The following is a 12,252-nucleotide window of genomic DNA, read 5'->3' on the forward strand; positions in this document are numbered from 1 at the left end:
GAAAACAAATAAAATGTTAACAAGAAAAAAAGAAAGTATCAACTAATATAATGGAAAGCTACTCAAAAAGCATATTGCTACCTGACAGGGAGAAATCTGCAAATAACTGACATTTTATCTCCAAGGATGAGGAACTCACCAGCTCTCTAGGCAGCCTAAATTGCACTTTTGGACAGTTCTAGTTAAGAAGTTTCTCCTGGGACAATTAGGTGGTGCAGTGGATAGAGCACTGGCCCTGGAGTCAGGAGTAATTGAGTTCAACTCTGTCCTCAGACACTTAATAATTACCTAGCTGTGTGGCCTTAGGCAAGTCACTTAACCCCCACTGCCTTGCAAAAAACCTAAAAAAAAAATCTAAAGAAGTTTCCTAAATTGCCCCCCCCCCCCCAGTGTAACTTCTATAATTAGTCTTTTACCTTTCCCCCAACCTGATTGCTCCTTATTTTCCCTATGGGGTAAAACAAAAAAAAATCTAACATATCCTTCACATGCCAGCCCTGGGGAGCAGAGAAATGACGAAATGTTTATCAGTCAGTAGTCTGAAATAAGATTTGTGAGGATCATTCGTTAAAAATTCTTTTCTATGCAAGATGCTATGCCAGGTTCTGATTCACAAACACTATTCATCTAGTATAATGGGAAAAACTTTGAACTTGGAATTAAAAGTCTGATGCCTAATTCCAGACCTATCACTTCATAGTTGTGTGACTTTGGGCATGTCATTCTACTACTCTAAAATTCAGTTTCTTCATCTTTAAAATGCTGATAATGCTTTGCACTAGCTATCTTGTGGATTCCTATGTTAATTTGTAACCTAATGCTGTCAGATTCTGACATCTAGTTTTTTTAAATTAATTTTTATTAAAGTTATTATTTGAGTTTTACAATTTTCCCCCTATCTTGCTTCCCTCCCCCCACCCCACCCCCACAGAAAGCACTCTGTCAGTCTTTACTTTGTTTCCATGTTGTACCTTGATCTAAATTGGGTGTGATGAGAGAGAAATCATATCCTTAAAGAAGAGAATCGAAATCTAAGAGGTGACAAGATCAAACAATAAGATATCTGTTTTTTTCTAAATTAAAGGGAATAGTCCTAGAACTTTGTTCGAACTCCACAGCTCCTTATCTGGATACAGCTGGCACTCTCCTTTGCAGACAGCCCAAAATTGTTCCCGATTGTTGCACTAATGGAATGAGCAAGTCCTTCAAGGTTGAACATCACTCCCATGTTGCTGTTAGGGCTTACAGTGTTTTTCTGGTTCTGCTCATCTCACTCAGCATCAGTTCATGCAAATCCCTCCAGGTTTCCCTGAAATCCCATCCCTCCTGGTTTCTAATAGAACAATAGTGTTCCATGACATACATATACCACAGTTTGCTAAGCCATTCTCCAATTGAAGGACGTTTACTTAATTTCCAATTCTTTGCCACCACAAACAGGGCTGCTACAAATATTTTTGTACAAGTAATGTTTTTACCTTTTTTTCCTCATCTCTTCAGGGTATAGACCCAGTAGTGGTATTGCTGGGTCAAAGGGTATGCACATTTTTGTTGCCCTTTGGGCATAGTTCCAAATAGCTCTCCAGAAGGGCTGGATGAGTTCACAGCTCCACCAACAGTGTAATAGTGTCCCAGATTTCCCACAACCCTTCCAACAATGATCATTTTCCTTCCTGGTCATATTGGCCAATCTGAGAGGTGTGAGGTGGTACCTCAGAGAAGCTTTAATTTGCATTTCTCTAATAATTAATGATTTAGAGCATTTTTTTCATATGGCTATGGATTGCTTTGATCTATCTCTTCATCTGTAAATTGCCTTTGCATATCCTTTGACCATTTGTCAATTGGGGAATGGATTTTTGTTTTAAAAATATGACTCAGTTCTCTGTATATTTTAGAAATGAGTCCTTTGTCAGAATCATTAGTTGTAAAGATTATTTCCCAATTTACTACATTTCTTTTGATCTTGGTTACATTGGTTTTATCTGTACAAAAGCTTTTTAATTTAATGTAATCAAAATCATCTAATTGGTTTTTGGTGATGTTCTCTAACTCTTCCTTAGTCATAAACTGCTCCCCTTTCCATAGATCTGACAGGTAAACTAATCCTTGATCTTCTAATTTGCTTATAGTATTGTTTTTTATGTCTAAGTCCTGTAACCATTTGGATCTTATCTTGGTAAAGGGTGTGAGGTGTTGGTCTAATCTAATTTTCTTCCATACTAACTTCCAAATATCCCAGCAGATTTTATCAAAGAGGGAGTTTTTATCCCAATGGCTGGACGCTTTGGGTTTATCAAACAGCAGATTACTATACTCCTCTCCTGCTTTTACACCTAGTCTATTCCACTGGTCCACCACTCTATTTCTTAGCCAATACCAACTGACATCTAGTTTTAAAAACCCTAACCAAATAAGGGCACGAATTTGGTTTTGAAGTGTTCCTATTGATATAATTTTTAGAAAACTTGGAATATATACCAATGTATAAAATATTATGAAACTACTGATAGTGGAGAGAATCTCAAAAGAAGATTATAGGTGATGGTGGTCAGATGGTGGAAGGAATGCTTTTATAGAATTATGCTTTTATTAGAATTATTTTCTTAAGAAAGTTGGGATGAAATCTTTCCACTATTATCCTTTCACTGTGACCTCTAGAATGCCTGTTTCATAGGCAGCAAACTTCCCTTTATCCTAAATCTTTTCTTCTTCCACTCATTCCATCTACTAGTTATTCCTGAAATGTGGCTCATCCCCAGGTGACATATTCCTAGTGTACCCTTTTCAGTATTAAGTGAACACAGGTCAAGGAGGAAAAAGTTGTAATGCTCTTTGCTCCTTGCTCCTTATTGGCACTTCCAGGTTCTCTCCACCATCTGACCACCATCACTCTATAATCGCTCTTCTTTTGAAATTCTGTCCACCATCTGACCATCACCATGCAGTCTCTCTTCTTTTGAGATTCATGCTACTCATCTCTACCATCCAATCAAAATCCAAGTAGTTGTTGTCTACCTACCTCCAGGTCACTCCCCTCCTTTCCACAATGAGTTTGATTCATGGCTCACAGAGTTTCTCTCCTCTTCAACTCCAGCCCACATTTTAGGAGACTTTCCCTCAAATTCCTCAACCACTCAGTTCCTCAACCTACTCTCTTTTTAGACTTATTCCTCCATGTCACCTAAACCACACACAAAGATGGTTATACTTTGATATTGTCATGGTCCACAGGGTACTATCTTCATGTTCATGAATTCTGAAATCCCTTTATCAGACCATATTCTCAGCCTTCAATCAATCCCATCATCTACTGCCTTTGATCCTACTGCTCAAAAAGGGTAAAGAAAATCATGCAATCATTCTATTCTATAAGGTCCACTACAGATTTACTTCATTAACCTCAATTAAGTCCTCCCTGCTGCTTTAAATGATCCTACTAGACCTCCCTCTTCAACTCGCTATCCCACTATTTATAGTAGCTCTTCCAAACCTTTTCTTCTCTCAAACCTCTGATGGCTCTCCCTCCCCCTTCCTCTCTCAGCTAAAGTCCATATCTCATATTTTCCAAAAGAAAAAAAAGGAAATAATTTGTTGCGAGCTCCCTCTTCTCTCCACTGTTGTCTTCTCTTACCTCCTATCACTGAAGTGCCTTCTGTCCTTTTTTCCTCCTTCACCCTTGTTCTGAATAATGAAGTAGGCTAACTACCCATTATTGCTATCATCCTATCTCCTCCAACAGATTGCCTCCTCTGGCATCCCTACTCTATTTCTTATTTTCAGTCTGTCTTTGAGTTCCTTTCCTACTGCTTACAGACATGTCCATATCTTAAAAAAATTCTCCTTTGAGTCTTCCCTCCCCACTGTCATCCTATCTCTTTTGTCCTTTGTAGCTGAACTCTCTGAAAAGGCCATCTATAATAAAGAGTCTACTTCCTCCTCTCTCACTCTCTTCATAACCCTTTACAATACAGTTTCTAACCATTTTACTGAAACTGCTTTCCAAAGTTGTTAATGATCTCTTCATTACCAATCCAATAACCTTTTCTCAATCCTCATTTTTCTTGAGCTCCATATTGACACTTGATCATCTCCTCCTATTATACTCTTTTTTTCTCTAGGTTTTCAGTTTATAACTTTTCTGGTTCTCTTCCTACTTATCTGACTACTTCTCAGTCTCCTTTGTTGAATACTCATCCAGTTGTCACCCTCTAACCATAGTGTCCCTCAGGGTTCTGTCCTGGATTCTCTCATCCCTCCATACTTCACTTCTTCACTTCATCAGTTTCTATGAATTTGGTTACTATCTCTCTGCTGATGATCTCAAATCTACCTATCCTGCTCCAACCTCCAACTTTATATTCCCCCCAGTGCCTTTTAGACTTCTAGACTGGGTGTCCAATAGACATCTTAAACTCATCAAGTCCAAAATAGAACTCATTATGATCTTTCCTTCTAAACTCTGCCCCCCCCCCCACCTTCCCTGTTACTTAGGGGCAACACTATCCTCCCAGTCCCTCATGCTAGAAAACCTTAGTGTTATCCTTGACTCCTCATTATCTCTCACTTCCTATTTTCAATCTGTTAATAAGATCCCCTGGTTTCATCTTTTTACATCTATCAAATATACCTCCTTCCCTCCTTTGACACTGTCTCTGCTTAGACAGCAGACTCATCATCTCACCCTTGGACCACTACAATAGCTTGCTAGTGGATTTGCTTGCCTTAAGTCTCTTCCTACTCCAATTCAACTTCCATCCAGCCTCCAAAGTGGTTATCTTAATCACAGTCTAATGGTGTCCACCACCCACCCTATCTCATTCCTTGGACATTTTTTCTGGTCATTCTCCAAGCCTCAAACACTCTCCCTCCTCATCTCTGTCCACTGACTTCCCTGGCTTTCTCTAAGTTCCAACTAAAATCCCATCTTTTACCAGGAAGTCTTCCAAACCTTTTTAATTCTATTGCCTTCACTCTCTTAATTATTTATTTATTTCCTATTAAATATTTCCTATTTATCCCTAATATAACTTGCTTTGTATATATATATATTTGTTTTGCATGTCATCTCTACTAAGATTCTTATCTTCTTGAGGATAGGAATTGTCTTTTGCCTCTTTTTTATTGCCAATGCTACAGTGCCTGGCACATGGCAGATGCTTATTAAATGTTTTGATTGCTGGGAAGTATGTGTAATGAAATGGCATACCTTGATTGTTCTGTTCTCAGAAACTTAGCCATAGAAACATAGATTTAAAGTAGAAGGGATCTTAAAGACCTTCAGTCCTCCTGTTTCATAGATGAAGGAACTGAGGTCTGAGGAAATGAGATGACTTTTCTCAGGATCTCAAGTCATGGCAGAGCTAGAATTCAAACCCAGCTTCTCTGACTCCAGATATTCTTTGCAATTCACCCCCAATAATTCAGTGTTTCTCTGTGTTTGAAAATCCCACACTTACCAAAAAAAAATTGGTCCTTCAAGTCACACTATAGGTGACTGAGAAGGATCAATAAGTAGAGATGATATGCAGGGTGGATAATAAATGGTGGAGAAGGAATTTTACCTCCCAGTTTAGGGATTTACATATAAGCCAGGGTTAAGTGGCATCTAGAGGTCAAATCAAGGACTGAAGAAAGGAGCTTGGTTGGAACATAAGCTAATCTTCTCTCTCTGGTTGATCCTTTTACTAAGTAGTTGGATTAAATGCTTTTATTATGTAAAATCTTTACATTTAGTTCTGATTAACAGGTACCAGGACTGTGAAAGGCACAGTAGAGAAAGTTAGTTATATCCTTTTAATGCTATCCCTGCAAATTTGTATTGAGAAGAGCATAATATTGTCATTTTAGAATTTTGTTAAAATATAAATATAGAATATAAAATATTTTACATAAAATGAATATGATATAGAAATATTTTATATATTTTAATATAAATATATATTACACAAAATAAAGCATATATGAAATATAAATTTTGTAAAATATAAAAACATGAATAGATCTTTGTTAAGTAAGAAAATTTCAATAATTTTAAAGTGAACAATAAATAAGTTCTAAATTGACTAATTAAGTTGGAATAGTTGTATTTAAGGGAACTTTGGACTTAAAATTATCCAAAAAGTAACTTTGTTACTTTAATAGCTTGTGATCTTAGATAAGTCATTTAAAATTGGAATTATAATACTACCTTCCAGGACTGTTTTAAGAAAAGCAGTTTGTAGGGGCAGCTAGGTGGATAAAGCACCTACCTGGGAGTCAGGAGTACCTGGGTTCAAATCAGGTCTCAGACACTTAATAATTACCTGGCTGTGTGGTCTTGAGCAAGCCACTTAACCCCATTTGCCTTGCAAAAACCTAAACAAAAAAAAAGTTTGTAAACTATAAAGCACTAAATGTAGTTTTAAATATTTGGCACAGAAAATGTAAGTGGTTCTAATATACAAAATCTACTTTTTGTTTCACAGGATGATCCTGAAATTCCCTTTAGTGAAGAGGATTATCGTAGAAGAAAACCTCATCCTAATTTTTTGGACCATATAAATGCTGAAAAATTGGTTCTAAAAATTGGAAAAAATGTAAGTTTTGAATCATAAAGCATATGAAATGGTTTAGCATTTAAGACTTGTTGGATTCCCCCCCAACCTCAGCTCCTTTTTTTCAATCTTTAAGTTTTTTTATCTTGTTTTTATTATTTATTCATCCACTCATTTATTCATCCATTTGTTTGTTTATTACTAAATCTAATATGACAACTTAAATACTGCATCAAAGAATACATTTTCTTATTTATCTAGCTTCAGAATAAAATGGAAAAAACTATTATTATCATTGCCAAAGAAAGGTATAGTTAGAAAATAATGTATTTCTGTCCTATATTTTCAGTGAAACATTATCTAAAATAGGTTAGAGACTGGACCTATCATTTCTTTACTATAGGGAATTCCTCAATGAGCTCCTGCTACTAATGCAGGTTGTTCTCTTCTCTGCAACTCAAAGTTTTAAGGAACTTCCTAGAGAAGTGAAAGGTCCAGGGACTTGCCTAGGTTCATGCAGCCAAGATGAGTCAGGGGCAGGACTAGAATTCAGATTTTTCTGACTTTAAGGTCAACTCTTTCTTTCATACCACATTGTCTTTTGCTATTATCCTACAGATTAACATATATTAACATATGGAAAATGAGAGCAAATGGTTCTTTTTTTTTAATTTTAAAGATTTTATTTATTTTGAGTTTTACAATTTTTCCCCTAATCTTACTTCCCTCTCCCCACCTCCCCCACAGAAGGCAATTTGCCAGTCTTTACATTGTTTCCATGATCCATTTTTTTTGTCTTACATTGATCCAAATTCAATGTGATGAGAGAGAAATCATATTCTTAAGGAAGAAACATAAAGTATAAGAGATAGCAAGCTCAGACAATAAGATGTCAGGTTTTTTTTTCCTAAATTAAAGATAGTAGTCCTTGGTCTTTGTTCAAACTCCACAGTTCTTTCTCTGGATACAGATGGTATTCTCCATTGCAGACAGCCCAAAATTGTCCCTGATTGTTACACTGATGGAATGAGCAAGTCCATCAAGTTTGATCAGTGACCCCATGTTGCTGTTAGGATATAAAATGTTTTTCTGGTTCTTCTCATCTCACTCAGCATCAGTTCATGCAAATCCCTCTAGGCTTCTCTGAATTCCCATCCCTCCTGGTTTCTAATAGAACAATAGTGTTCCATGACATACATATACCACAGTTTGCTAAGCCATTCCCCAATTGAAGGACATTTACTTGATTTTCAATTCTTTGCCACCACCAACAGTGCTGCTATGAATATTTTTGTACAAGTGATGTTTTTTTTATTTTTCTTTTAGGTTTTTTTGCAAGGCAAATGGGGTTAAGTGGCTTGTCCAAGGCCACACAGCTAGGTAATTATTAAGTGTCTGAGACCGGATTTGAACCCAGGTACTCCTGACTCCAGGGCCGGTGCTTTATCCACTGTGCCACCTAGCCACCCCTACAAGGGATGTTTTTACCCTTTTTCATCATCTCTTCAGGGTATAGGCCCAGTAGTGGTATTGTTGGATCAAAGGGTATGCACATTTTTGTTGCCCTTTGGGTGTACTTCCAAATTTCTCTCCAGAATGGTTTTTCTGGTTCTGCTCATCTTGCTCAGCATCAGTTCATGCAAATCCTTCCAGGCTTCCCTGAATTCCCATCCCTCCTAGTTTCTAATAGAACAATAGTGTTCCATGACATACATATACCACAGTTTGTCAAGCCATTCCCCAACTGAAGGACATTTACCCAATTTCCAATTCTTTGCCACCACAAACAGTGCCACTATGAATATTTTTGTACAAGTGATATTTTTACCCTTTTTCATAATCTCTTCAGGGTATATAGACCCAGTAGTGGTATTACATATGCACATTTTTGTTGCCCTTTGGGCATAATCCAAATTTCTCTCCAGAAAGGTTAGATGAATTCACAGCTCCACCAATAATGTAATAGTGTCCCAGATTTCCCACAACCCTTCCAACAATGATCATTGTCCTTTCTGGTCATATTGGCTAGTCTGAGAGATGTGAGGTGGTACCTCAGAGAAGCTTTAAATTGCATTTCAATAATAAGTAATGATTTAGAGAAGTTTTTCATATGACTATGGATTGCTTTGATCTCCTCATCTGTAAATTGCTTTTAGAGCAAATGGTTCTTAACAGCTCCTACCTAGTGATGAACATCTGATTCTTTAAATGAGTCCCCTTAATAAGACCTGGACTTTGAGCATAGCTATTATTCCTCTTACTGAGATGGAAATGATGCAGGTAAGGGACTAATTCTAAAAAAAAATAATAATAATAATAATAATAATAGTAAATAAAATATATGCTTCCTTCAAAGCCAAAAGCTCATGATGTCATGTCTAGGGGTACCAGTGGTTCTCTTTTGCTCCTCAGTTCTTATCAGTCTACTATAGGCCATTAAAAACTTGTACTCTTTTGAGCCTTTTTCCCTTCACAACACTCCTGAAGTTATCCAATGCCTCAACGATACTCTGGGATACAAAACCTGCAAATGATGATCCTTTTTACCACCACCAGTTGTGGATTCACCTGGTTTGTACAGGTTTGGTAGAATGGATACCTAATTTTATGCTGAGTTCAGCAAACCAGTTGTTAAAATGACACTTGTATAGGGTGGCTAGGTGGTGTAGTGGATAAATCACCGGCCCTGGAGTCAGGAGTACCTGGGTTCAAATCCTGTCTCAGAGACTTAATAATTACCTAGCTGTGTGGCCTTGGGCAAGCCACTTAACCCCGTTTGCCTTGCAAAAAAAAAAACTAAAAAAGAAATGGCACTTGTAATCAGGGTGTGCCTGGACACCACCAATGTGGAAATAACAAATTTAACTTTCATACTCTTTTTTAACATTCATCTGTGCAACAGCATTTTCTAAGCCCCCATAGTAAGTTCATTCCTCCAAAAGTGAAAAAAAAGTTGATGGAACTCTTCTTGTCATATTTATGTATTCATTTCTTTTTTTTAAAAAAGATTTTATTTGAGTTTTGAGTTTTACAATTTTTTCTACCAATCATACTTCCCTCTCCTCCCCACCCATGGAAAGCAATTTGTCAGTCTTTATTTTGTTTCCATGTTGTACGTTGATCCAAACTGAGTGTGATGAGAGAGAAATCACATCCTTCAGGAAGAAACAAAAAGTATAAGAGGTAACAAGATCAGACAATAAGATATCTGTTTTTTTTTTCTCTAAAGGGAATAGTCCTTGAAATTTTTTCAAAGTTCACGGCTCTTTATCTGGATACAGATGGTATTCTCCATTGCAGACAGCCCAAAATTGTCCCTGGGTGTTGCACTGATGGAATGAGCAAGTCCATCAAGGTTGAACATCACCCCCATGTTGCTGTGAGGGTATACAATGTTTTTCTGGTTCTGCTCATCTCACTCAGCATCAGTTCATGCAGATCCCTCCAGACTTCCCTGAATTCCCGTCCCTCCTTGTTTCTAATAGAACAATAGTGTTCCATGACATTATGTATTCATTTCTTAAAACTAATTATACCTTTGATGAACTACTGCATTTTAATTCTTTGTTTTTTGCTACTTCAGTAAACAAACATATAATGTAAAGAGATAAGGGCCAAACTACCACGAGGTGACAAGCTGTCACTTGTTTCCACTTTGTAATACCCCTAGATATTATGAATATGCTGTGTTCCCTGAACTGTGAAAGCAATAAGAAGCAGAGGCACAATGAAAAGATAGAAATATAGATTTCAAGGGCCCATTTTGGAAACCATGGAAGTAGAAGACGAAAAGAGTCAGAATAGGTAGAATGAGTTTTGGTACTGCAAATGTTCCAACATTGGCTGTGGTCATGTGATTGCTTTCACTCCTTAAGGATACATTTGCCTACTGTAGTAGTAAAACATAATCTAGTTTTGTGTACCTCTTTTATTCTTATTTGAATATTAAATGCATGAAATAATTAAACTACCAAACTACCCTTTGGTATATCTTTTTGTATACTTAAAATGGTCATCAAGGCAGAGAATCAGTTGTTTACTTCAATCCCACCATTACTTATTACCCCCCCAACCTATCTCCTCTACTGTAAGAGAGTATAAGCCTCAAACCTTAAAGACATGAATGTAGCTAATATACATGCTATATAATGTATGATCTCTTTTGTCAATGAATTGATGATCTCATTGATAGAGTCAATGAGCATTTATTAAGCACCTACCATGTGCCAGACACTGTTCTAAGTCATGAGAATACAAATAAAAAAAAAGGCAGTTCTTGTCCTCCAGGAATTTATAAACTAAAGGGGGAAAAACACACAAAAAGAAGCTGAAAAATCATAACCAGTTTTGGAAAAGTGCAAAGAAATGTTGATTGGTTTTTGTCCTACATTATCAAAAATGACCAAAATGGCATCACTGTTTGAGACAAATTACATTGGCTGATCAGACTAATATGAGCTTGGAATGCTCTACCACATTTGGGCACAAATAGTCCATGTGAATATCTGAGATGAGTACTCTAAACTTACAGATGTCATGTTTCCTTTGAGCTGCTTCAATTCTGCCTTCTTCATAGAGTGCAACCCCCTCACTGATGAGGGCAAGCCATGCTGGGCAGTCCTGTCCCAGTATGTCCATGTTGTAAAATCAGTTCCTACAGTTCTTCAATTAGACCTTCAGGATGTCTTGGTAAAACTTCTTCTGACCCTCTTGTGAACATCCTGGTTGAATTCTCCATAAAGTTTTTTGGTAAGTGTAAGTCTGGCATTCTAACAAGGTGCTCAGCCATTGTATTTGCACTTTCTGTAGTGATGTTGGAATGTGAGACAGTTCAGCTCGAAAAAAGACCTCATTGTCTGGTATCTTCTTTTACCAGGTAACCTTCAGAATCTTCCTAAGACAATTTAAATAGAAGCAATTCGGTTTTCTGACATGGTGCTGGTAGTAGACTGTCCAGGTTCCAAAGGCATATAGCAATGAGGTCAGCACAATGGCTTTCTAGACTTTCAGTCTGGTAGTCAGTCTAATACTTCTTCTCTCCTACACTTTCTTTTGGAGTCTACCAAATACTGAGCCAACTCTGGCAATGCAAGTATCAACCTCATTGTCAATGTGTACCTCCTTGGAAAGGACACTGCCAAGGTAAGTGAACTTGTCCACAGTATTTAAACTTCTCCATTGGCTTTAATCAATGGTTCCACATAATGGATTGTGTGGTGCTAGCTGATGGGGCACCTATGTTTTCTTGGTGTTAATTGTTAGACCATTATTAGCACAAACAGCAGAGAATTGATCCAGACTTTGTTGCATCTCAGCTTCAGAGGCTGCAGGTACACAATCATCTGCAAACAGAAAATCATGCACCAACACTCCCTCCACTTTGGTCTTAATTTGTAGCCTTTTCAACTTGAAGAATATGCCATCAATGCAGTAGCTGACCTGGAGGCCATGTTCATCATTGAAGGCATTTGATAACTTGGCTGAAAACATCATGCTAAAATGTATGGCAGCAAGGACACATCCTTGTTTTACTCCATTGATACCTAGGAAATCTTGAGAGCATCGTGCATTATCCAGAGCTTGGGCATGCATGCCATCATGTAATTGATGTACGATATTGATGAACTTTTCCAGGCAAACAAATTTTCACATAATTTTCCATAAACCCTCATGACTGCCAGTATCAAAGGCCTTGGTCAAATCTATAAATGTTGAA

The 12,252-nt window shown here is 37.3% G+C and overlaps 1 protein-coding gene across 2 annotated transcripts in view; it reads left to right on the plus strand.

The window, feature by feature from the left end:
• Positions 1-12,252, plus strand: part of AK7 (adenylate kinase 7) — a 110,041-nt gene that overhangs the window by 28,531 nt on the left and 69,258 nt on the right. For both annotated transcript variants that reach the window (XM_074213032.1, XM_074213031.1), the window contains exon 5: positions 6,468-6,578. In XM_074213032.1, coding sequence (XP_074069133.1) covers positions 6,468-6,578 — 111 coding nt within the window. The remainder of the gene's footprint in view (positions 1-6,467; positions 6,579-12,252) is intronic.

Source organism: Macrotis lagotis, chromosome 1 (genome assembly GCF_037893015.1).
Source record: "Macrotis lagotis isolate mMagLag1 chromosome 1, bilby.v1.9.chrom.fasta, whole genome shotgun sequence".
Taxonomy (NCBI): domain Eukaryota; kingdom Metazoa; phylum Chordata; class Mammalia; order Peramelemorphia; family Peramelidae; genus Macrotis; species Macrotis lagotis.